The 27,279-nt window shown below is 45.2% G+C and overlaps 1 protein-coding gene across 2 annotated transcripts; it reads left to right on the top strand.

The window, feature by feature from the left end:
- The first annotated feature begins 286 nt into the window (after nt 1-286).
- CES5A (carboxylesterase 5A) lies at nt 287-26,412 on the top strand. 2 transcript variants are annotated; one of them, XM_049863830.1, is made up of 13 exons: nt 287-359; nt 1,949-2,153; nt 4,258-4,396; nt 6,355-6,488; nt 8,876-9,029; nt 11,050-11,154; nt 12,980-13,084; nt 14,792-14,932; nt 16,804-16,872; nt 21,283-21,430; nt 22,696-22,845; nt 26,030-26,102; nt 26,181-26,412. In XM_049863830.1, exons 1-13 carry the CDS (start codon nt 287-289, stop codon nt 26,410-26,412), a joined length of 1,728 nt encoding a protein of 575 aa, XP_049719787.1. The 2 variants fall into 2 exon arrangements, with proteins under 2 accessions (XP_049719787.1, XP_049719788.1); XM_049863831.1 differs by lacking the exon at nt 22,696-22,845.
- The last annotated feature ends 867 nt before the right edge of the window (nt 26,413-27,279 follow it).

Here is a 27,279-nt window from a genome sequence, read left to right as displayed (position 1 = left end):
TGTCCTATTTCTCCTAACCTATGAGTCCGAAGCCAACCAAACTGTCCCTCACCAGCTCAAAAGTTAATCATCAGCTTCTTCTTTAAGTAAATGAGAACAAGAAAGTCTTGCTTGGCCAATTTCCTCCAAAAACCTTGGTCTAATGCTAGTCTTCACTGACCCTGTGCCCTGTGTCTACCTGTTCAACATTTGCCTGCTAACAAGAAGCCCTTTCTTCCCCCTGATCGGAGGCCTCTGACACCAGCAGCAGCTTCAGAAGTCCAAAGAGTTCAGTCAGGGCAGCCAGATGAGCGGGAATTTGGTGCGCCCAGGCCAGACCCTGATCTGGACTGTTTGGGTTCTTGCAGCTGCCACCAAGGGTGAGATGCCTGGTGGGACAGGAGGATTCTCAGAAGACGGGGGAGGGGGAGTTCCTCTTGGGAGAATTTTCTACTGCTTACATATATTGACGAAAATGAATTTATTTCTCAGAGGTCTCTGAGGGCCCGTGGAGGGCACCTGACCAATGTCCTGGTGTTGGTGAGGGTCTCAGGGACACAGCCTCCTTCTTTGGCAAGTAGAGAATGGAAGAGTCTTGTCCTGCCTTTGGGCTGCTCGCATCCTGTGAGGGGCTTCCAGAGCACTCTGTCCTGGCACTGGGGAGGGGTGTGGAATGGAGCCTGTATCCCCTGCAGCTCTGGCTGCAAAGACATGACTTGCATCATTGAAATGATATTAGAACAGGTAGTGCCAGAACACCTGTGTCCTGCTAAGTAAATAGCTGGGCAATTTCCTTCTCAAGGTTCCATATTACATATGGAAACCGAGAAGCATGGGTGAGTTTAGTCTCCCGAAGTGTTGTCTTCACACCCCTAGAGGTGGATGAGATGATTTCAGGTGACATCTAGATAAGAATTTTTTGGTTTAATTAATGTATATTTACTCATGGAATCCCTGGGTGGTGCAAATGGTAAGCGCTAGACTACTAGCCAAAAGTTTGGCACTTTGAGCCCACCCAGAGGTGCCTCAGAAGACAGGCCTGGCGATCTGTGCTCGAAAGTTCACAGCCTTCAAAACCCTGTGGAGCTAATTGATCATAATGTCTCTGTACTAACCCTTAAAACAACCAATAAAATACCAATTAAGAAAAAAAAAAAAACTATGGAGCAGTTCTACTTGGCACACATGGGGGTGCCATGAGTCAGAATCACTTAACAGCTGACTAACAACAACAACATATTTATGCATGTAAATTTATTTTAATGTGTATTTAAAAGCATATATCCAACTTATCCAAATCACAGTTCCATACGTATTGCTTAGCATTCTTCTAGGTAAAAATTCAAAAAGAGGTTTTTAAAAATTTGATGTTAAGAAAAATTAAGAGTCAATAATCATATATCTGAGGCACAAATATGACAACAGTTGTGCTGGTGGGTATGAAATTGATGGACGTGTGGGAAATTATAGGCCAGATGAGTTTGTGGGGTCCTAAGATCCACAGGGAGCCCTGGTGGCCCAGTGGTTAAGAGCTCGGCTGTTAACCAAAAGGTTGGCAGTTCGAATCCACCAGCCGCTCCTTGGAAATCCTATGCAGCAGTTCTACTCCATCCTATGGGGTCGCTATGAGTCGGAATTGACAGCACCAGGTTTTTTGGTTTTTGGAAGATCTACAGAGCCTGGCACATATCAGTCCTGTAGAAAGGGAAAGCTGTATGCTGGAGATACTCAGCAGAAAGGAGGTGAGTTAGCTGGACAAACCTTTGTGGTTTGGTACTGGGCTCCTAGGAGAAACTAGGAGGTGACTTCTAAGGCAGTCTTGAAGGAAGCGGTGTGCATGGACTCACTGAGACAGTATCCATATACCTCCTGTTGTGTAGCCTCTGGGTGGAGCAAGAGCGCCCCCTACTGGGCTGACTCCCTGCCTCTTCCCAGCCAGCTCCTGACTCCTCCCCATGTGTTCCCTCAGGGCTAGCTGTTGATGCACCATCCAGAAACACCAGGCTCGGATGGGTTCGAGGAAAGCAAGTCACTGTGCTGGGAAGCCCCGTGCCTGTGAACGTGTTCCTTGGGGTCCCCTTTGCTGCACCCCCTCTAGGACCCCTGCGATTTGCTACTCCGCAGCCAGCACTCCCCTGGGAAGACTTCCGAGACGCCACCTCCTACCCTAACTTGTAAGACCAGGCTCAGTCCCATTGAAGCCTCCTGGGAGTCTGGAAAATGGGGGCAGAGCCCTGAGGGACAAGGGTCACGCTGCCCGATGAGAAAGAAGAGGAGGGGTGGGGGTCAGGTGGAGGTGGAGGGCTGCAGAAGTGGGTGAATGCTTCACTAATCGCATGATTCCCAAACGAGCTGATCCCTGGAATTGCTGGAGACACCGTTAAAAATATGCAGATTTCCTGCGCCCCTGTCCGGACTTCCTGAACCTGAACCTTCAGAGCTGGGCCCAGGAAATGGTATTATCTGAAAGTTCTCTAGGAATTCTGAGGACCAACTGGGTTTGGGCAGTACTGTGATGGAGTTATTGGGTTTTGGGGTTCGAAGCCACTCTCTAGGTGTTTCTGTGTGACCTCAGGCTTGTGCCTCTACTCTTGGACTGGCTAAGGATTCTAGAGAGAAGAACGGCACTATATGGATTTTAGCTCGAAATAAAGAACATTCTAGCAAGTCAAAACTGTGCCCAATACAATGCCTGGCCCATAGGGGAAACACCATAAATGTCTGTGGAATGTATGCATGAATGTGTCTCTGTGGCAGAGATGGCCTGGGAGGTAAGGAGCTTCCAGTTACTGGGCATTTTCAAGCTTAGGTGAGCAATTAGTTACTAGGTTAATTGTGGAGGGGCCTCAGGCATTGGGTAGAAGATGAAACTTGAAAATCCTCAAGAACCTCCCAACATTTTAGGTTCTGTGACACCCTCAAGTTGGCCCACCTCAGTTCCTGGCACTGGGATCCCAGGCAGGAGGACTATCCTGGGGGCAGTGAGCTCTCTAAGCCATAGGAGATGATGCCATGTGGCCCAGGCACTGATTACACTAAGTTGAAACTCATTTGTTCATTCATTCAGCCATTTGGTTAATTTATTTGTTCAAGTAATATTCATTAAGCGTCAACTCAATACTTGGCTCTCTATCAGGTCCTGGGGGACACCACAGTGAATTAATCAGGGCTCTCCTCAAGGAGCTTGCAGTTCAGTGATGGGGAGGGCATAAAAGATAATGGACAATTAAAATATAGGTTGACAAGGGCAAAACTTACGGGGTCAGAGAAGGGTGCTGGGATCAGAGAGAACCACCTACTTGCGTGGAGGTTGTGGATGGCTCCCTGACCTCAGTTTCTGATAAAACAAGATACAAAGGGGAAAGAGGCATAAGCCCCAGTCAGGCGTAGATTTGCAGTGATGGTTACCTGCTGCCCATACTGCAGACTATCCTATTAAACAAAACAACTAACATTAATTGAGCACTTAGTATGATAGAAATATGCACATACATAATCTCATTTAATCTTACTGTGTGTCAGGCTCTGTGTTTGGAGGTATGGGGCGCAGAGGTGACCAATTCAGAGTCCTGGACTTTAAGCTGCTCATAGTTGAGTTGAGGAGGTTGATAGCTCTCATTCACAAGCCTAGGAGAAGTTCTAGGAAAGAGTACAAGTTGTGTGTGTGTCTCCAAAGCAGAGCTATGCTCTAACTGGAGAAATCTCACCGGGCTTCTTGGAGGAGACACTTGGACCAGATTTGAAGGAAAGGGAATACCATGAACAAGCAGATAAGGGGAGAGACCAGTCCAGGCAGAGGAACAGCTTAAGCTGAGGCCCGGATGCAGGAGCCTCCCTGCAGGTCCTGGTAGGGAGGCCTAGAAATGTCCCTTTCCTCCCCTGGAGGCAGAAGAGGGAGCCATAGGAGCAAAGCCCTTGATACTCAACCAGTGTCCTTCCCTCTACAGTTTGGGGAGTAGTTGAGCCAGCTTAAGTCTTTATGTGTGTGTCCATATTACAGTGGTGGGTATGGGCATGGATATGTGGTGGGGGTTAATGGTATATTATTCAGCAAGTCGTAATTTCCTACCCAGAAGCCAGATCAAAGGGAATTACAGTTTTTTGTTTTTTTTTTTCGATTTTCAGCAACCACTGGGGTTGGGCATGAGTGAACTTTGTGGTAGTAGCTCTCCATATGCCTCGTCTGCTCAAGACAGAGGAGAGTGCTAGGCTTCCCCACTGTCATGAGAACTGGACTCTTGCAGGCAAGTTCACTGACCACAACTCTTCTTCCCCAAGGTGCCTCCAAAACCCAGAGTGGCTGATCTCAGATCAACGCTTGCTCAAGGTGCATTATCCTCAGTTCGGAGTGTCAGAAGACTGCCTGTACCTTAACATCTACGCACCAGCCCACGCAGTTACAGGCTCCAATCTCCCTGTAAGGCTGCCTGCGGCGTTTGGGCTCTGTCCATCAGGTTCTTGGCCCAGGATCCAGGCAGGGTTGCTGGGTGCTTGGAATCAGACCTAGCTCCCTGTTGGGTGAAACAGAGATATACTCACTGGACACATCAGTCACTCTTAAGAAAAACCATTATCATGATTAATTCAGTTTTTCCTTGTTTCTGATTGATTCTTCATTGCACTGTCTTGACCTTTGCTTTTTATTTGGATTTGTTTTTCCTCCTCTGTTGAGTATTTAATGATCTGAAAACGTTTAGAAAAGTCATTGCTTAGAAGGACTCTTTAAAATTTTTAGTTGTAGCAATTTTTTTTTTTTTAAATAGGATAATTGTGTCTTTCAAGTTCTGTTTGCAAGTTAGACAGTAAGGATATTAAGTATTTAATTTAAGAGTGTAAAAGATCCCTGTATAAGGGAGTGGGAGAGGACACATCTTAGAACCTATTCTTTAATCACATGCTCCCCTCATTCTCTGCCCCATGCCCCTACAATGGGAGACTCAATCGAATGTATCTTAACAGCAACATCTATGGACCATTTACTATGTGTCAGGCACACTGCGTTATCTCATTCAATCCCACATAACCCTGGGGAATAAAGATTAATGGACCCATCCTACATATAAGGAAGATGAGGCACAGGGAGAATGTAACTGACTTGCTCCATGTTATACACACAGTAAGTGGTAGATCCTGGTACCAAAGCCAGTGCTTTGCCAAGCTTCCCTTTTTCCTTGGTGGTTTCTTCTCTTTTCTTGCCCCAAGCATTGCAGTCTCTAATGCGACCTTTTAATAAAAACAACTAAACAGATTTGTTGTTAAGCATATAAATAGTGATAATACTATTTGAAGGAGCCCTGGCAGTGCAGTGGTTAAAGTACTTGGCGGAAGGTCGGCAGTTGGAACCCACCAGCCAGTCTGTGGGAGAAAGATGTGGTAGTCTGCTTCTGTACAGATTTATAGCCTTGGAAACCCTATGGGGCAGTTTTACTCTGTCCTGTAGGATCGCTATGAGTTGAAATCAACTCAGTGGCAATGGGTTTGGTTTTTGGTTTAATACTATTTGATAATGTTGTATGTTCCCTAGTCCTAATTTTTCTAATCAATATAGTAAAGTTTCTGCACTTTTCTCTCCTCTCCTCTGTCTCTAAAACAAAAACCAAAAAAAACCAAACCCGTTGCCTTTAAGTCAATTTCGACTCATAGCGATCCTATAGGACTGAGTAGAACTGCCCCATAGGGTTTCCAAGGAGTGGCTGATGGATTCAAACTGTTGACCTTTTGGTTAGCAGCTGTACCTCTTAACCACTGTGCCACCACGGCTCCCTTTTTTCTGTACCAAAAAAACAAACTCGCTGCCGTCAAGTTGATTCTGACTCATAGTGACCGTATAAGACAGAGTAGAACTCTCCAATAGGGCTTCCAAGGAGTGGCTGATGGATTTGAACTGCTGACCTCTTGGTTAGCAGTCATAGCTCTTAACCATTGTGCCATCAGGGCTATAGGTGAGAAAAATCTCCTATGTGACTTAAAATTACTTCCGTCGTCTTGTGGGTCAGAGGCTTATTGGACACTTAAAATGTTCTGGCATTTTTCTATGAACTTTAGATGTATAATCTGGTTTAAATCTCATGATAACCTCATAAAATAGATATTTTCATTATTCACATCTTGTAGATGAGAAAAACAAGCCTCGGAGAGGTTAAGTAATCTATGTAAGGTCACACAACTAGTCAGTGGCAGAGCTGGGAATCAAACCCAGGCATTTGGACACCAGAGTCCACATGCTGCCTCCTTCAAAAAAGAGAGCCTTCTGACCCTACTTGGAAAGGAAAGTGGGACTTTTACATTTCCCTGAAGGAAGAGTGTCCCAGCATACATAGGGAAGAGATGCGGCTGTCTGGTGGGCTGACTGGAGAATTCCTCTCTCCTCCTCAGGTCATGGTGTGGTTCCCTGGGGGAGCTTTCGAGACAGGCTCAGCCTCCGTCTTTGATGGATCTGCCTTGGCTGCTTATGAAGACGTGCTGGTCGTGACCACCCAGTACAGGCTAGGATTACTTGGCTTCTTCAAGTGAGTCTCCTCGAGTATCTGACATACCTGACCCCCAAAAGGCGGCTGTGCGGCAGCCATAGAGGATTCAGTGCCCAGCAACCTAAGGAAGAATAAGCCTTCAGTAACCTTGAAAAAAATTTCCCCAGGTTAGTTAATTTTAGCAGCCAGAACAGATAACTCATAAATCTTATCAGCTTAACAAAACATAAACATCTCTTTCTCACTCATGTAAAGCACAGCCAGGTGTTCCTGATTGACAGGTATTCTTCCCCATGGTCAATCAGGGGCCCAGATCCCTTCCATCTTGTGACTCTGCCCTCCTCTAGGATCAGGATCCTCTGCATTTAGCCAGCAGATGGAGAGAGAGCATGGAGCACCACGCAAGTGAGGATTTTCTGGGCCAGCGTGGAGATGGTGCTCGTCACTTCTGTTCACATACCATTGGCAGAATTCAGACACATCCAACTGCAAGAGAGAAGCTGTGTGCCTGGAACAGGAGGAAACAGGCTGTGCGAGCCGTTAGTAGTCTTTGCCATAGAGCCCACCCCAAGGCTCCAAAAATGCCTACTTGAGAATAATCACTGCATTACATCATTGACGTTCCTCCAATAATATCTGACATGTACTGGGTGCTCACTAGGCATTTTCCATGCATTATTTCAACTCAGCCTCAAAACAATCTTACAAGAAATGTACTGTTATTATCCCGATTTTACAGTTGAGAAAATTGAGGCATAGAGGGGCTAAGCAACTTCCCCAAGGTCACAAAACAGAGCTGGGTCTCTTGACCACATCCATTATCCTGCCTAAGATAGCAGAAGTCCCAAGACCTGGTGGCTAGGGCCCGATGTGACCAAACAGATGTAGTGGGAGGCGGAGCCACAGTAGTGTTTGGAGGACACTGTCAGAGACTGTGGGGAAGGCAGCATGACTGAAACATGAAACCTACTCTCAGGAGGCTCACAGTCAAGTGGGGGAGATCACACAAGGACATACACATCCATGCTGCCCGGTAAAAAAAAAAAAATAGGGCCATGGTTAATACTCTCAGACTGAGAGGCAACAGGCCATGGAACAAAGGAGAGAGCTGCAAGGAATCAGAATGGCTTCACGAGAGAGGTGGCCCTCTAGTGGCACCTTGGATTTGATTGGGCTTGGAGAGGAGAGGCCGGAGAGAGCATGCTAGGCAGAGGGTGCTGCCTAAGCAAAGGCTGGGAAGTTAGAAAGGAATATAGCAGCACTTGAGGCTGGAGCAATATTTGCAAACTATGCTTGGAGCCATTAGCCCTGGGAGGTGGTCCTGGGGCTGCTGTGAAGGCAAGAGAGGCCGAGAGGTGTGCCCTGGCTAGAGCAATTTCTACTTTAGGTGCTTTGCAAATTGAGAGTCTGCATAAGATTCTTTTGGCAGAAAGGTTTCCATAACTTTATTTGTAATGTCTGTGTTTAAGCACAGGAAGATAAGGATACAGCAGGAGATGGGTGTGGAAAGCCAGAAAGAGGCCTGATTGGGAAAGGCCTATGATCCCAGGCCACATGTAGAGTTTGAGCCTTATCCAAAAAAGACTGAGGAATCCAGGAGTGCCCTGCTCAGAACAGTGTAGCAAGAAGCTCACTCAAGAGCAGAGTGGAGGCTGGGCTTGGAGAGAAAAAAGGCAGGCTGCAAATGGGGAGTCCAGTGGGGAGGCTACTGCCATGGTCTTGATGCTCATCGGATCTTTGGCTCAGGCGGCTGAAGCAGGGAGTTGGTTGAATAACAAGCCCATCACCTAACATGTACACCGCCCTTATTGTGGGCCTGGTACTATCAATCTTCATGACAAACCTGGGAAACAGAGACTATTATTATCCTCCTTTAAGACATGAGAAAATTGATGCAAACACGTTAAGTGACTTGCTCAAAGCCACCCAGATACTAAGTGGCCAGGCTATACTGTGCCAAAGGCTGAGATCTTACCCATTAGACTATAGTGCTACTCTGGAGAAAAAGAAATAAATGCATAGGAGCCACGATGGGGGTCAAGTTGGTAGGAGGTCATGGAGGGAGAAGGCGGAGTCAGAGCCAGTCCAGGAGTCACTGACATAGAAAGGGAACCAAGTAAGGGGCAGTTGGGAGGACTGGCTTCTCAGTTTAGAGGAGACTATGAATATCCTGAAGTTGCACATACAATATTTATGTGCATTTTTCTTTCATGAGGGGTCATAGATTTCATTAGATTCTCAAAGAAACCAAAATCCCAGCAAAGGGCAAGGACTAAGCCCAGTTTTCCAGCTCCCCCAGGCCTGCAACTCCGAGCCCCTTCTCAGATGGCAGTGACACCTGCCCACAGTCTTTGCCTCGAACCCCCTGAGCTGCAGGCAGCAGATGGTGGCCAACTGAGAATTCTCATCCTGCTTCTTGTCCCCAGCACAGGGGACCAGCACGCTTGGGGGAACTGGGCCTTCAAGGACCAGGTGGCTGCGCTAACCTGGGTCCAGGAGAACATTAAGTTCTTTGGCGGGAATCCAGACTCTGTGACCATCTTTGGGGAGTCAGCGGGAGCGATCAGTGTTTCCAGCCTTGTGAGTTCTGGGCTTTGTGACGAATGAACCTTGGTGGGGGAGGTAACAAAAAGGAGGGCAATGAATCACTCATATTTGATAGGTGCTTTCGAGTTGAACAGGAGCTCTGGTGTTGCAGTGATTAAGAGCTTGCCTGCTAACCAAAAGGTCGATGTTTCGAATTCACCAGGCACTCCTTGGAAATTCTATGGAATGGTTCCACTTTATCCTATAGGGTCAATATGAGTCAGAATTGACTGGACAGCACCAGGTTTCATGTTGAACAAACACTTCTACACACATTGTCCCCCTTCAGCGTCACAAACACATCGTGAATTAGGGGCTCAGTCTCTTTTTATATAAAGACAAGGCCAGCTGTCATCGGGAGAGTTCAAATGAGTCATCTAAGATCACATAAAAAAAAAAAAAAATCACATAGGGACTAGTAACCTGAATAAAAACCCTTATATTTGTAGATCATGAGGATGGTGCAGGACAGCACAGTGTTTCCTTCTGTTGTACATATGGTTGCTATGAGTCAGAACCAACTTGATGGCATCTAAGAACAACAACATACCAGTAGAGTAGAAGCCCTTGGTATCCAATTACCAAGGCTGGTAATTACTTGTTTAATAGAATAACTTCAGTTAAAGCATTAAAGAACAAAGGATGCATATATATGTTTTATTTTAACTTAAGATATAAAATGTACATTCTCCACTGATGGTTTCATATAGGACCTTATCTTTTCAGAGTTGGCCTGTTGAGTCTAGGTCTATCTAACATGGGCTCTTTTGCGTAAACCACCTTCAGAATTCATCGCCCTCAGATTGCTGTTCCAGTTTGTTTACAGCAATCACGAACTTGTAAATACCAGCAAAACAGTATGGCAGCAGTACATGTCTGGAGCTTTATACTTTTCCCTCAAATATTTTATTCTTATCTTATCCACACCTAGTTTTGAAGCTTTTTTTTTTTTAGATACTTGTCTATAGCAAGTTTTTTTTTTCTGTAAATAGTTTTGTTTTCTTTTTGTACTCATAGTTTATTGATTCACATATTTCATTCAATTATGTCATTACAACAGCAAGTGCAACTGAAAAAAGAAGTTTGGAAGCAAATATACCTTTTTTTTTTTTTTTTCGGTAATGAACTGTTGGGAACAAAAGTTGGAGGTCCTAGAAAATGGCCTGCTGGCTCTGAGTGGTCAGCATTTCCTGAGCATCAGTTGACATGTTTTACAGAAGACAATGGAGAGTCTCAGTTAACCCCAGATGTCAGTTAGTGGAGGTGGGTTAAGAGAGCTTCTGCTGTACAGCACTTGACAATGTACAAGGTATTTTTATATCTTCAAAACAATCTATGAATAAGGTGGATTATATTAACCCAATTTTCCGTATATTATAATGGCCACCATTTCTGGAGCACTTAGTATTGACTATTGTTGTTGTTAGGTGCCGCTGAGTTGGTTCCGAATTATGGTGACCCGATGCACAACAGAACAAAACACTGCCCGGCCCTGCGCCATCCTCACAATCCTTGCTATGCTTTAGCCCATTGTTGCAGCCACTGTGTCAATCCATCTTGTTGAGGGTCTTCCTCTTTTTCGCTGATCCTCTACCTTGGTTTTATTATTGGCTAGGTGCTGTATAAAGCCTTCTGAGTTCGTTACTTCCCTTTCTTCTCACAATTGATATGGGCTCAATTATTATTCCAGTTTCACAGGTGTGTAAACTGATGCTTAGAAAAATTAAGCAACTTGACCGAGGTTACCCAGCTGGCAAGTGAAGGAGCTGGAACTCACATGCCAGAATGTTTGTCTGCCAAGTTTGTGAGGAACCTGGAGCTCAGAGAGGTTAATTAACTTGTCCAAGTCTTCACAGCTAGACCTTGCATGACAAACCAGAGATTCTTCCTCTAAGGTTAGGGCTCTTAAGGAGGTTTCTTGGGAAGGTTTGCTGAAAGATAGGTGTGTGGTATGTGTGTCGGGTGGGGAGTCCTCTAGATAAATTTTCCTGAGCTTCCTGTGTTCTCTCTCCAGGTTCTGTCCCCCATGGCCAACGGTTTATTCCACAAAGCCATCATGGAGAGTGGGGTGGCCATCATCCCTTTCATGAAAGCCTCTGATAATGAGAGGAACCAGGATGTAGGTATAGTGTTAACACCACCCAGGCTTCCCCTCCCTGGTCAGAAGAGAGCGTGGTCAGGAGTCAAGAGATTGTCTATCTCCTTTTCACCCCATGCTTGGCTGTACTCACTGACCATGCCCCAAGAGCCTAATGCTGGCCTGAGGTGAGCCTTGTTCCCCCATGGAAGGTCTGGTTCAACATGCAGTGGGTCCAGCTATACAGTGCAACACAGCTGGGATATGTGTGTGTGTATGTTATAGTTTTTCATCTTACCCATTATTTTTTTCTTGTGATATGCAGCTAATTTCCCTGTGTTTATATATATAGCCCATCTCCTGTGCCTACTCTACTCCACAAGGAATGGCTTCCTGGAGAGCCATGGCAAGAAAGATTCTGATGCTGTCACCAGCTCAGTGGGAAATAACACTGTGACTGATGACTGTTGGCTGGCGTGGCATAGCATGGGGGAGGTGGAGAATACGTTCCAGACGTTTGTTATCTATCATTTTGTCTTATCTTTCTACTAGATAGTGAGGATCTACTTAGTGTGTATTAGGCAACTATAAATGTTTGCTGAATGAATGAGTTAATGAATGAGCTGATTCATTCAGTGTACATTAATTAAACTCTGGGCTGTGTGGCCATCTCCTGCATATTATTAATTCTAGTGGTACATTTTCTTCCACACCTTATAGAAAAAAAACAACATGTACCAAGAGCAGAAACATAGATTTATAAAATTGTAAAAATACCTTTAATACACAGGGAACATTGATTATGGTAACATTATACATAAAGCTACTTTCAGTTTGTGCATATATTCATTCATTCACCACACACTTATTGAGTGCCTATTATTTTCCCAGGTCAATGTTAGGATCTGTGGGTTTATAAGAGGAGAAGGCAGATCCTAACCTCAAGGAGACTATAATCTTTTTGTTACAAGGGTTTTTAACCAGGAATCCATGGATAGGTTTGCGAAGTGGTCCTTGAACTCCTTATAACTGTATGCAGACTCTATGTGTTTGTACATTTTCCTAGTAAGAGGATCTTCTATAGCTTTCATTGAATTCTCAGAATGTTCAAGAATCACAGAAGATTAAGGACTGCCACTTTAGGGGGACAAGTCTACACATGGGGAAGTTTCAACTGTAGGGCAAGAAGGTGTTTAGTAAAAGCCTACTTTGGGGAAGGGGATCCCTGGGGTGATAGGACATTAGAGAAGCAAAGATTCCTGGGGACTATGATGGTCTGAAATGACATTCTGGAGGAGTTTGGATTTGAATCTTAAAGAATGCGTGGATTGCTATAGAGACAGAAAGAAGTGCCCAGGGCATTCCAGGCATGGGGTGGGCAAGGGGCTTGAGCAGAGCTGACAGATGAGAATCTGATCTGGAGTCATGCCTCGATGGCAGTTAAGGAACTAGCCAAGCTGCTTCTCACTCTCAGGGGTCTCTATGTATGACTCCATTTAACATCCAAGGTTGAACTGCTTAGCTCCATAGGGCCTAGTGCCAGTGGAGCCAAGGTCACAGGACTGGTCTTTCTGTGGCCCAGGAATCTTGACTCCATTCCGTGGCCACGGACTGACAGTCCTCAACCACCAGGTCTGGTGTTTGCTAACATCAGGCAAGAGAGTAAGGGTGATGCAGTGACAACCTGTCTTCGCTACCATTCCCTCAATATGTATGTTCCATTAAAGACACATGAGGATGGGGAGGGGCAGCAGATTGGACTTCATATATGAAGGATGAGCCTGTGGTCAGTTTAAGGACTCTTTCTAACTTTCCTTTTCTGGATGCTTTCAATGCCATGCTCTGACTTCATCTTTCTTTGGAATAGTTGCAGTTCCTTGCGAATGTCTGTGGTTGCAACGCGTCAGACTCTGTTGGCTTGCTGCAGTGCCTGAGGGCAAAATCCTCGGAGGAGCTACTAAGCCTCAGTCAGGTAAACAGGGAAGGGAGAGTTTTGGGGTAGGGCTGCCCTTTGAATGGAGTGGTGGGCTTTTTCCATTGGAAAAAAAATCTTACCATCGTGTTGCTTTCTTCGATCTGGGATTTGGAGAAGAGAAGGATTTGGGATTCCTGGTAATGGCTATATTAAAAAAAAAAAAAAAAAGTGAGATATAAAACCCTGATAGGCAATCTAAGGAACCTTGGCGGGGCAGGGGTGCTACTTATCCTGGAGAAATTCAGCAGAATGCAAGGGTTGTCTCTAAGCCATTGAAGCGATCCTTGGGAAGACAGATCACTCTTGTTCCACACGCCTATGTCAAGGTCGAACTGGAAGTTCTATTAGGAAGCCATTTTGGCTTGATATAACTGAGAACTTTCTAAAATCTAAGTTGTCTGAAAGAGGACTGGGCTTCTTTAGAAGGCTGTGAGATACCCACCTCTGCAGATATTCGAGCAAAGTCTAGACGACCACTGACAAAATCTCAATCACTGGGTGGTTAATTGGACTGCGTGTTCTTTTATGTCTCTGAATATACCATGGAAGACCAAAAGAATGAACAAATCTGTCTTGGAAAAAGTAACAACCCGAATGCTCTTTAAAAGTGAGGATGGCGAGACTTCATGTCACATAATTCGGACATCTTATCAGGAGGGATCAGTCCCTGGAGAAGGACATCGTGCTTGGTAAAGTAGAGGGTCAGTGAAAAAGAGGAAGAACATCAACAAGATGGATTGACACAGTGGCTGCAACAATGGGGTCAAGCACAGCAACGATTGTGAGGATGGCTCAGGACTAGGCAGTGTTTCCTTCCGTTGTACGCCGGGCCCCTATGAGTTGGAACTGACTTCAGGGCACCTAACGACAACAGTCTTGAGAGTCTTTTAGAGTCTTTGAAAAAGCTAGGCAATTCTCTGTCAGATTCCAACATTTATTAAACAGTTTTTTGGCATATAAAAAGAGTCTGCTATGAGCCAGACATGGTGCACAGTGCCAGAGTCCATGAAGATGGATAATGTGTCCTTGGTTTAATGTACAAAGCTCTTTGTATGCTCTATTCTATCCCCACACCCAAAACAGAAATCTAAAAAAAAAAAATTAGAGCCAAGTATTGCTTTCTGAGACTCAAGAAATACCCAGTCATGTTCAAGGCAAGGTATTCTCTGGAAGATATCTCAGGAGGGTGTTGACACCAATCCCTACTATTCTGGCCATCCCCTCCGCTATCACTTTGCCCATTGCATTTGGCTGGTTGTTCTCAAACTTGAGTGTGCATCAGAATCGCCTGGAGGGATTGTTAAAATAAATTTTCTGGGCTGCATCCCTAGAGTTTCTGATTCAGTAGGCCTGGAGTGGGGTCTGAGAATTTACATTTCTAGCAAGTTACCAGGTGATACTGATGCTGCTGGTCTGGGGGCCACATTTTGAGAACTACTGCTCTAGGCCACTATTTCTCTTTGGTAGATTATTATTGTTACCCATTCAGCAGATGAGTAAATAGGCCCATAAAAGTTGAGTCCCCTTGCCCAGGTAAGTGGTGGGGCTGGCCAGCCATTGATGAATTGGGCTGAGCCAAAAATGGTTTATTTTTCCTTTTCTAGTGAGTTTTTACTACTAGATTGAGTGGGCTTATTTTGGCTAGGACCTGGGGACAGCAGTTTTTGTGACATCTGCCGATTTTTCTTCTCTTCCCAATTTCAGAAAACAAAGTCTTTCACCTGGGTGATTGATGGTCGTTTCTTTCTTGACAATCCTCTAGACCTATTAATTCAAAAAGAATTTAATCCAGTTCCTTCCATCATTGGAGTCAATAACCACGAATGTGGTTACATGCTGCCCATGGTAAGAATCCGTGCCGCCCAGTAAGCTGTGACCATCTTTTCTGTTTCTGAAAGAGGGTAATTGAGGACTAGGGGTAGCAGCAGAGGGCATCTTCCCTGATCCTCACAGATTTATGGTGAAAGAAGCAACTACATAAAAAGGTAAAAGAAGATTTGCTGATAAAAAAATCCATTCCATTTTTATCAAAGATATTGCAAATGATTGTTGCAAATAAAAACAGTTATTACTTCAAAGATGAAATTCAGATAGGTTTGGGAAACATCAGTCCTTTAAACTTCCATGTCCAGCTACGGTCCTGATTTTTTGACTTCCAAGAATGTGCTCTAACTTTGTACAAGTTGCAAAATTACTAAATTATTTTATTCATTCAGCAAGTATTCCCTGAGCATTTACTATATGCTCTACACTCTTCTAGAAACCAAGAATTCAATAGTCCATGACACACATGCTTCCAGCTTTCTGTGAGTTACATCCTCAGGGCGAGAGACAGATGAAATGCATGGTGGAAAGTTGATCTCAGAGAGTGAGAAGCACTATGAAGGACATAAACTTGGAAAGCAGGCTTCTTTAGTAGGAGAAAGGAGGGCCGGGAAAGGCTCTTCTGATGAGAGACCATTTGAGTTAAGACCTGAATTCTGAGAAAAGCAAAAAACCAGTTGCCGTCAAGTCAACCTCGACTCATGGTGACCCCATTTGTGTCAGAGCAGAACTATGCTCCATAGTTGGGTGGACTTGCACCTCCAAATTTTTGGCTAGCAGCCGAATACGTTAGCCATTTGCACCACCCAGGGATTCTGAATGCTGAGAGGGAGCTGTGATTTCTTTTTTGTTTGTTTTTTAAGGCAAAGCATATTTTGACACAGTATTTTGTATTGAGATGCAATTCGCATACCATAAAATTCCCCCTTTGAAAATGTACACGTCAGTGGTTTTTAGTATCTTCACAAGGCTCTGGGATCCTCCAAACCAGTTGCTGTACACTCAGTTCTGTCTTGTGACAACTCCATGTGTGTCAGAGTAGAACTGTGGAGCCTTGAGTTCCTGACCCTAGGGTTTAGGAAGACCCTCCTCATTTGAAATAAACTTTTCATCTCTCCTCAGAAGAGTGGGGGATACAAATTCACAATACCATCAAAGCTCAGTTATCCAGACCAACCTCTTCATTTTACACTGGGGGAGGTAAGGTTAAGAAGTAGAGGTTTGACCTGGGGATCTTGTTGAAATGTGGATTCTGATTCGGTGTATCTGGGGTGGAAATGCAAATTCTCAGCATGGATTAGAACAGGAAAGAACTGGTTCAAACCCCCTATTTAGCTGCTGGGAGAGAGAAAAAAAAAGATGGGAAGATTGTAATGGTTATCATTTTTTTAATTCCACTGATCTTTAGCTCTGGGCCATAACCGAATCAAAGGCCCTTACTATAAAAAATATGCTCAGGTTTCTTGATGGCCGAAAAAAAAAAAAAGAGGTTTGTAAAGTTACAAGGAGTCCCTGTGTTCTCCATTACCAGCCTCACCACCTCACAGTCTGACGTTCCCACTGCTGGCTTCTCAGAGGCCCTCATTGGAAAGGTCTTAAGAAGGAGAACGACAAGCTTCTAGTTCCAAGATTTTCTGGTCTCTTCTTGAGCGTGGTGTCAAAGCCAAGATGGAGCCTTTCCACAGGATAGCCACTTGGGCTCCATAGACTATAGATACGACTGGGGACTGGGGCCTTTGATCAAATGTGAGAAACAGACCTACCTGCTGAGGATGCTCCTACAGCCTGGGGTGGAACAGGTTCCTGCTGCTTCCCACCCTCCCCTCTGAGAGATAGGCTTGCCTCCTGATAACCAGGTATGTTCACAAGGGATGTCCTGCTTCTCTCCACAGAAGGAGGTTCCTGAGATCTTCGGGGGCTCCAACAAGTCTCTCATATTCCGCTTGATACATACATTCTTGGTGAGTGAGTCTGGGCGAGTGCGATTCCCAGAGATTTACTCATTTAACAAACATCCCTGGGGCACACTCTGGGCGTATAGACATTCCTTCCCTCATTCATTCATTCAGTAGACCTGCACTAAGTTCAGGTCCGCAATGTACTAGCCACATTCCAAAATCTAAAGAGCTCTGAAAACCCAAAGATTTTCTTGTAACCCACGTGGCCACCAATTTGGTCTATATGGATATGTGGTCATTAGCCGTTCTTGTCTATCTATTTATCTCACTATTCATATTTCTCTGTGGACACATGAGAAGGGTGCTACCCTAGGCCCCACTGAGTGTGTTACATACTACGCAGCATCTGTGCTGAATGATCTACAAACTGAAAAGTTCTGAATTCTGAAGCACACCTGAGACTGGGGATTTCACTACGCACCAGCCACGTACCCTGTTGGGTGCTAGGAAGTCTGAGGGTCATCACTTACTTAAATCATTTATTTGTTCATTCACGGAATAAATATATCATTAGCAGGTTTTACTCTGCACAATCGGTTATGGAGGTGAGTTCCTTTCCTTCCTTTCTGCCCTGTTCCATAAACATTTAGTGTGTCCTCTGTGCCAGGTGCGTGTCCCTCATTTACTCATTAAGCAAGTGTTTATTGAGAGCCTGCATGTCCTTGCACTTCCCTAGGCCTTGGGGGTGCTATGATAAGCAGGTATTTTATTCTCCCCATGCTTGAGGAACTTGTAGACTGTTGGGGTGGACGGACAGGATGAGACACTTCAGTACAATATCAAATGAACCAGAGCAAAGTCCAAGCCCTGTGGGGCCCTAGGAGGGTGGAGGCAACTTCCCTGAGAAGAAATATCTTGGAGGATGAGTGCAGTTTGTCTCGAAGGTGGACGCGCACAGGTGAGAGGAGCCGGAGAAACCCAGAGGCTCAATTGGGAGCAAAGAGGTGTGAAGAGATCAGCTTAGAGGGTCAGCCACACAAGGGAGGATGCCTTGTAGCCATTATAAGCTATGGAATGAGCATAAACTTCATTCCAAGGGCTGGGAACTGATGGGAGGGTGATGTGACTAAGTGCCCATTTTAGAAAGAGCTTTCTGGCTGTAAAGTGGGCCAGAGTGGAGCCAGGGGACCCCTCGGGCCCTGAGGCTTAGGAGGGATGTTTGGTGCATCCTGGATGTCTGAGGAGACCTGAGAGTTGTTTCAGGTATAAGTCTGAGGGTGGACTCTCTCAGCCTGGATTGGAGATGGCTTCATGGAGGAGCTGGTCATTGATCTGGACCTTAGGGAAGGGGAATAGTTGAACAGGAGGGCATTTCAGGTGGCGAAGACATCTTGAGCCCAGTCCCGGGGTGGGAAATAGGCTTTGCAGGACAAGGGGTGGGGGAGGAGGGGAAAGGCAGCAGGTTCCCCTTGGGCCCTGATAACACTCCAGGAGCTGCTTTTCAAACGACGCACAGTTCCTGGATGCGGCAGGCAAGGTCTTGCTCCAGAACCCTAGGAGTCTGTGCTGTGACTGTTCTGTTGGGGCTCCCCAGAGACTTCACAGAGCTTTCTTACTCTCCCTGGCTCCTTCCAGCACCATGGGGTCTGCTGGTCACACAGCCAAGCAGCTGGGCCCTGGCACCATAGCCTGGGCCTACTGCAGAGCCCTCTCTCCTTTGTTCTGGGCCTGACTGAAAACCATCAACCTTCTGAGGACCTGGTAAGCGAGTCCAAGCAGTGCTCCCAGGTGTGGTAAATGCTGCCTCCAAGTTCCAAAGGAGCTACCAGGGGCTGGGCCTCCATCTTAGTGGTGGGGCTTGAGGGGCAGCAGTGAGCCCCAGCGTTCCATGGATCCCCAGACCCCTACTCATAAGGTTTTCACTGGCTAATGCTTTTCAGAAGTAGGCTACCATGTCCTTCTTCCTAGTCTGTCTTAGTCTGGAAGCTCAGCTGAAACCTGTCTGCCATGGGTGACCCTGCTGGCATCTGAATACTGGTGGCATAGGTTCCAGCATCATGGCAACAAGCAAGCCCCCACAGTACAACAAATTGACAGACAGCTACCTGGCCAACCGACTGAAGGAGATCCATATTTATGCCTATTCCCAAGGAAGGTGATCCAACCGAATGTGGAAATTATCAAACGATATCATTAATATCACATGTAAGTAAAATTATACCGAAGATCATTCAAAAGCTGCTGCAGCAGTAAATCAACAGAGAACTGCCAGAAATTCAGGCCGGATTCAGAAGAGAATGTGTAACCAGGGATATCATTGCTGATGTCAGGCGGATCCTGGCTGAAAGCAGAGAACACCAGAGAGATGTTTACCTGTGTCTTATTGACTATGCAAAGGCATTCAACTGTGTGGACCATAACAAATTATGGATAACATTGCAAAGAATGGGAATTCCAGAACACTTAATTGAGCTCATAAGGAAACTTTACATAGATCAAGAGGCAGTCGTTCGGACAGAACAAGGAGATACTGTGTGGTTTAAAGTCAGGAAAGGTTTGTGTCAGGGTTGTATCCTTTCACCATACCTATTCAGTCTGTATGCTCAGCAAATAATCTGAGAAGTTGGACTATACAAAGAAGAACAGGGCACCACAATTGGTGGAAGACTCATTAACAACCTGCTTTGTGCAGATGACACAACGTTACTTGCTGAAAGAGAAGAGGACTTGAAGCCCTTACTGTTGAAGATCAACAACTACAGCCTTCAGTATGGATTATACTTCAACATAAGGAAAACAAAAGTCCTCACAACTGAACCAGTAAGCAACATCATGATAAATGGAGAAAAGATTGACATTGTCAAGGATTTCATTTTACTTGGATCCACAATCAACATGCATGGAAGCAGCAGTCAAAAAATCAAAAGGCGCATTGCATTGGGCAAATCTGCTTCAAAAGACCTCTTTAAAGTGTTGAAAAGCAAAGATGTCACCTCGAAGACTAAGGTGCACCTGACCCAAGCCATGGCATTTTCAGTTGCATCATGCGCGTTCAAAAGCTGGACAATAAATAGGGAAGACAGAAGAACTGATGCCTTTGAGTAGTGATGTTGGTGAAGAATATTGAATATACCATGGACTGCCAAAAGAATGAGCAAATCTGTCTTGGAAGAAGTACAACCAGAATGCTCCTTAGAAGCAAGGATGGTGAGACTACATCTTACGTAGTTTGGACATGTTGTCAGAAGAGATCAGTCCCTGGAGAAGGACATCATGCCTGGTAAAGTACAGGGTCAACGAAAAAGAGGAAGACCCTCAACAAGATGGAATGACATAGTGGCTGCAACAATGGGCTCAAGCATAACAACAACTTGTGGGCATGACGCAGGACTGGGCAGTATTTTGTTCTGTTGTACATAGGGTCTCTCAATGGCATCTAACAACAACAACAACCAGACTCCTAAAAATGTCACTCAAGTGGCAGATGCCTGAACCTTCATGAGGTTTCCTTCCACCCGCTTTTATGCCTGGGGCAAGTTGAGAGAGGCAAGCCTGGGAGGAAGGCTGGTTCCAGGTTGAAGAAAGCATTGAATGCCCTGTTAAGGCACTTGGGGATGGGCCCCAGGAAGAACTGACAGAACTGAAGACCTGCTCTGTGCCAGGCAGCATGCCTTTCTCTTCACATCTCATGCAATCCTCTGAACAACCTATTTTTTTATAGATGAGGGAACTGAGGTTCCAACAGACCAACTACTAATTACCGTTGAGTCAATTCAGATTCATGGTGACCCTACGTGTTTCAGAATAGAACTGTACCCTATCAGGTGTTCAATGGCTGTGATCTTTTGGAAGCAGATCACCAGGTCTTTCTTCCAAGGTGCCTGTGGGTGGGTTAGAACCACCAACCTTTCTGTTAGTAGCCAAGCACTTAATGGTTTGTGCTACTCAGGGATTCCAAGAGACCAACTAGCTTAGGTAAAATAGCAAAGTGGTGGAGTTTGTGCTGGAATCCAGAAACAGGGCCAGCTTCATGTGTGTGAGACCTATGCTGTCACAAAGGGCTTCATACTCAGAAGTGTTCCCTGTTTGGTTTAATGCTCTTGAAAGTCTTATTAATTCTGAACAAGGGGCCCTGTGTTTTCACTTTGTCTTGGGCCCCACAGTTCTGTCCAGAAGTGACTGTTTCTGGAACACAATAGGGAGGCCGTGTGTGCTGTAATTAGGCGCATGAGATTTGAAGGCAAATAGACTAGTGAAGAATCATGGTTTCATCAGTCTGAACAAACCACTCTAAGCCTCAGTTTCCTCATCTGTGAAATGGGGTTAATCTTGATACCTGCACCATAGGGTTGCTGTGCAGATTAAAGGAGGCAACGCACACAAAGCCCTCAGAATCGTGGCCCGTGCTTACTGTGTTGGCTGCTGTGGTCGATCTAGATCTTCTGTGGCTATGATTTTTTTTTTTTTTTACAGCACATCCCCAGGCAGTATTTATACTTCCTGACTGAAGAATACTTCAGGAGGAAGGACTCTATGATTGAAATCTGGAATAGTTTTCTGGACTTGCTTGGCGATGTATTCTTTGTGGTCCCTGGGCTGGTCACAGCTCAGTATCACAGGGGTGAGTCTGAGCACCTCTACCAGGTCCCTGGGGAGGCTGGTGGCCACGTGGAGCCATGCTGTCTGTTGATCAGCCACCTGCTCTGCCCCTCTGCTCCCTGACTGAGGGAGATTCCCAAGGATATCTTGTCCAACACCTTGGCCCTAACCTAGTGATGTTGGCTTGCAGCTTGCCTGCCTTTCAGATTTGGAAGATGTTGATCAGTTCTTGTTCTTTCTGTTCTTTCCTCTTCTTCAGGACAGTGTAGAAAACTCCCACTTTCCCATAATTTTCTGGGGCCCAACCCTGTCTAATTACCTAGTGCGTCTGTAACAAAAAATACCACAAGTGGGTGGCTTTAAAGAACAGAAATCACAATTCTAGAGGCTAAAAGTCCAAATCAAAGTCTCCGCTGTGCTGATTCCTTCTGTGGGCCTCTCTCCTAGTTTCTAGTGTCTGCCAGCAATTCTTGGTATTCCTTTGCTAGTAGCCAGTCTTCACATGGCACTTGTTTTCCTCTCGTGTGTGTCTCTGTGTCCATTCGGCTCTTTTTATGAGACACCACTCGGAAGTGATCAGGTTTAGGACCCACCTTACCCTGGTATAACCTCATTAACATAACAAAAGAAAACCCCTATTTCCAAATAGGGTCATATTTACTGGTACAGGGGTTAGAATTGCAACGTCTCTTTTTGGGGAGTACAATTTAGTTAATAGTAATCCCCCAGATTCCTTTCTCTCTGGGGGTGTATTCACAGACATCTTCGCTGTAAGGAGCAGTGGAGGAATCAAGAAAAAGAAGGTGACTTGTGGAGACACAATCCTTGTTTTTTTCTTTCTCTTCCTCTCCCTTCCTCCCTCCCTCTGCTTTCTCTCTCTCTTTCTTTCCTTTCAAAGAACATTTATCAAGGGGCCACTATGTGCCTGGAACCATTCTAGGTTCTTTTTGCCTCCAGACAGTTGAACAGGGGCAGTGAGAAGAAGTCCTAAGGGGGCAGATCTGAGCTCAGTGTGAAGGCTTTTTTGAGCAATAGGACTATTGTCCCCGCAGGATGCCCTGAGAGGTAATGAGCTCCCTGTCACTAGGGGCATGAGGGCTGTTGTAGCAGCAAATTCCAGCCTCCAATGGGAAGGGAGAAATTAGCTTGGTTTAGGTCACCTCTTGCCTCTGAGCTGCCCTGGCCATGGATCTATGAGTCCAGGGCTAGATGAATGGGGATGCAGGACTGGCCCCAACCCAGCCCTGTATGCGTGCCTCACCCAGGCCCTCTCATGACTTTTGTCAGACGCTGGTGCCCCTGTCTACTTCTATGAGTTTCAGCACCGGCCCCAGTGCTTTAAAGACACGAAGCCAGCTTTCGTCAAAGCTGACCACGCTGACGAAATCCGCTTTGTCTTCGGAGGTGCCTTCCTGAACGGTGACGTTGTCATGTTTGGTAAGGAACTACCTTAGGAGGTCTTGCTCTTGTGGGAACATGGAACTTGGGAGGAGGTGAAAGGAGACAGATACCCCACTGTGAACAGGAAACCCTCCACGCAGCCCACCACTCTGCCTGAGCCCTGAGGACTGATAGGTTGGGTTTATCCTCCTCCTGTGGTTTATGGATACAACCTTTCTCTAGTAAAGGCTCCCACTCTTATTTTTAGAAGCCAAGATGAAACATGTCTGCCAACATTCCTTTGATGCGTGTTTCTTTTTTTACTGGAGTCTCTGGGGGTGGGCACTTTGAGGCATTCAAGCAATCTAACTTTTTTCCTAATGAGAACCACTCTCTTCCTTCTTGCTGACCACTGGTCTTACCCTCTCTGCCTTTCTCAGAACTCCTGAACGTTACCACATGGGGCTTAAATGGTGGGGTTCACATTTTCACAATTCCAGCCCAAAGTGATCTGGATCCAGATAAAACCCACACTTTTTGCCATTGAGTCCTACCATATAGGACAGAGTGGAACTGCCCCATAGGGTTCCCAAGGCTTTAATCTTTCTGGAAGCAAACTGCCACATCTTTCTCTCACGGAGTGCCTGGTGGGTTCAAACCACCAACGTTCTACTTGGAAGCTGGGCACTTTAACCACTGCACCACGAGCACTCTCACAAATTACTGATAAGACAAAAACACGTTGCCATCAAGTTGATTCCAACTCATAGCAGCTCTCTAGGACAGAGCAGAACTGCCCCTAGGGCTTCCAAGGCTGTACTCTTTACAGGAGCAGACTGCTACATCTTTCTCCTGAGGAGTGGCTGGTGGGTTCAAACAACTGACCTTCTAGTTAGCAGTTCAGTGCTTTAACCACTGCGTAACCAGGACTCCTTCCTGGATCTGGGTAATATAATGTAAATGCTGTGAACTGTTACTAGTGATGTTAGCTCATTTATTTCTGAATTTATGACATGTTCAATGCTTGAAATTATAAGGTGATCAAATGAGATTATCAACAGAAAAAAATTACAGGAACTACACACAGGAGATAGCACTAAAAATATTTAATTAAAAGCAATACACAATGCAGGTTCTTAGCTAATGGGCTCTCCACAACGAGGACAGTGCTTCCTATAGAGAGTGTGCTTGTGCATTGTGGTTTATTCATTACTTAGTTTATTCATGCTCATCTTTAAAATACAGACAATAACAGAACCAACCACCTCCCAGGTTGCCGTAAGGATTAAATGAAACAGTTCCCATAAGGCACAGGGTGAATGCCTAAAAAACGTTACTGTTATTACTGATCATCAACTATTACTGAATCTCCATTATGGGATGGGCACACGGCCTCTGCAAACTGGAAGAAAATTGCAACATATGTATCAAAGGGTTAATTTTCTTGATATCTAGACAGCTCCAAGAAATCAATGAGAAACCTAGTACAAAACTGGGTAACAGACCAAAAAAAAAAAAAACCTGTTGGCTGTCGAGTCAGGTAGAGTAGAACTGCCCCACAGAGTTTCCAAGGAGCGACTGGTGGATTCGAACTGCTGACCCAGCTGAGCTCTTAACCATTTGAAAAAGAAACACAAGTGGCTTTGAAACATGAGAAAATCCACTGAATCTCACTCAGAACAAGAGAATTGCAGACTAAACTAGGTTGAGGAATCGTTTTTCATCAATCAGATTGGGAAGAACTCAATACATTCCAGCAGGTGTGGGGAAATGGGCAGTCTCATACACTAATGGCAAACTCTATCAAAATTTAAAACACATGTAGTCTTTAACCTAGCAATTCCACTTCTAAGATTTGTTGCACAATTATACTTTCACATGTGCAAAATATATGTGCATATTAAAGCATGTATTTTACCAGCATAAGATTGGAAATCACCTAAAGACCCACCGACACAGTACTGGATAAATGACTTCTATAGTTACGTATTTATTATAAATATTTATATATAAACAAAAATATATTTATACTCATTTTTATTTATAGAATGGTAAATGTTAATAAATGGCAGCTTTAGAGGCGATAATGTGGAACTCTCTCCTAGGTACAATTTCAGTAAAAAGAGCAAGATGTCCAATATACTAACAAGTGTGTAAAAAAAAGGGTCCATTTATATACTTCCACAAAGATAAGCTATCTTTGAAAGGGTATTCAAGAAGCTGGTAATGATAGTTGCCTCTCAAGCTGGTAACTGAGTATCTGGAGGGAAGAGATGGAAGGGAAACTTACTTTCACTAGATACCTTTTCTGCAATTTGGATTTTGTGTTTTGAGCAGGTGCTACTGTAACTGACCGTGGGCTATTGTCCTGTCCTATCAGCCAATGGAAATTAAGGTGGATACCGCACCATTAGTTGCAAGGGAAACAGAAGGTGGAAATTTATTGTTTGTGCAAACAAGGAGCAATGTGGGGCCTAGCAGCTGAAAGACCACATGCACCCTGCTTGAGGAGAGCTGGGAGCTTTTATGTTCTTGAGCCCCTGAGGGGCAGGGATTGGCACCTGAAATTCAGGGGCTGAGTCATGCTGCAAAGGAAGGGATTTTCACTTTGCAAATGGTCTCGGGCACCGTGGTGTGCTGGAGAATATGTTCCTCTCCAGTGATATTCAGGTCTGGGGTCAAGGTCAGGGCCACAGTTCCTCAGGTCTTCCACGTGCGCCAAGATCCTGGTTCACACATGTGGGGGATTTTGTTGCCAAATTCAAGCCACGGTTAGGGCCGCACTGCCATAGGGCCAAGTCACTGTTAGAAATCTCCTCTTGGAGGGCTGCAAGAGGGAAGCAGGGTGAAGCAAGGGAAGCTTCAGCAGCAGCTTCACCACCTTTTCAAATAATGGAATACAATAGTTAATAGTTTTTAAAAGGAGAGAGACACACACAAAAAGGGTCGGGGGGATAGTCTCTGTCCCTGAGGAAACTGTACCCTCACTGGAGTGGTCGGTCTGAAAGTACATCAGGTAGTCAAAGAAAACATGTTCTGCCTCCACCATATGGAAGCCATGATTGCTTGGGTGAGTTCCTGTTGCCCTGAGCCTCAATATCCAAACTGAGGGTACAATGACTTTTTAGGCTTGTGTGGATCCAAGGGGAGGAGAGGTGTGAAATGATTTATCAACCCTAAGGCACTTTGGTCCTCTGGAGGATCACTGTGAACAGCTGAATTTTGTGATTATCTCCTTCAGAGGGAGCCACACAGGAGGAGAAACTGCTCAGCAGGAAGATGATGACATACTGGGCTAACTTTGCTCGCACTGGGTAAGTGAACCTTTGGGTCACCCCTTCACCAGCGTGTTTGAGGAGGAAAATCTCACCCATTTGCACTCTCACTTCCAGGAATCCCAATGGGGAAGGCTTGCCTCCTTGGCCAGCCTACACTCAGGCCGAGCAGTACCTGCAGCTGGACTTAAACATAAGGGTCGGGGAGAGACTGAAAGCACCAAAAGTGAAGTTGTGGATGAATACCCTGCCCCTGATAATGTCTGCTTCCGGAGCTCTCCTCAGTCCCCTTTCCTCCTTGATCTTCCTTTCTCTGTTCTTGCCTTTCCTTTTCTTTTTTGCTCCTTGAGAAGTTTCGTTCTGTGATTTTAGATTTCCTCCCTCTCCTGCAATTTCTCCCACAATCATTAGCTTCATTCTAAGTTTGGCTGCTTTCTATGAAGATCTTTGAAGAATAAGCTGCTTTAGCTGATGTTTCATAGACACAGGCATTATCCTTGTGGAATTCTTTTAACATAAAAAAATGCAATTTGGGTTGGAAGGCTACCAGGTTTCCTCAATAAGTCTGGAGGTGGATTAGTCTATTCATTGGCATAATAATGATCTTGTTACTCATTTGAAATAAAATCAGAATGTAAAATATGTACCGGGAACAGAATGTTCTGTGCTGAAAACTCTCCTTCCTCCTCCAGCATCCAGGATGAAGTAAACTTTCTACTGGAGAAGGTGTGTGTGTGAATGTTACCTAAAATATGAGTCCTCTGACCTCAATCTAGCACGGCTTCAACCATGTGTTGATGTCCTGAATGTGAATGTTCCTGGACTTGAACTGGGTCTCATCTCTGGCTCAGTGAGATATGTGGAGGTTGGGGATGCTGGGGAGCCTTCTCAGTAATGGACACCAGAAGTCATCCAAGGTTGAGAAACCGAAAGTCAAATGCCAGGCAGCAAGGGGCAGGTCAGAGACCCCCAAGGAGAAACGAGGCTTTCCAAATGCCTGTATCTCTGAGGTTGAGACTAATTTATCATTCAACAAATCTACGTTGGGTGCCTGATATGTACGAGGCCTATGCTGGGCCCTGGGGAAACAAGACATGACCTCCACCACGTAGAGAGCAAACACACAGGTGAATATCTTATGATGTGAATCTGATAAACGTTACTCAGGAAAATTAAGGGGTTTTAAGAAAATGAAACAGGGGAACCTAACTTAGAT

Source organism: Elephas maximus, chromosome 21 (genome assembly GCF_024166365.1).
Source record: "Elephas maximus indicus isolate mEleMax1 chromosome 21, mEleMax1 primary haplotype, whole genome shotgun sequence".
In the NCBI taxonomy this organism is placed as follows: Eukaryota; Metazoa; Chordata; class Mammalia; order Proboscidea; family Elephantidae; genus Elephas; species Elephas maximus.
This window is presented reverse-complemented; position numbering and strand designations above follow the sequence as displayed.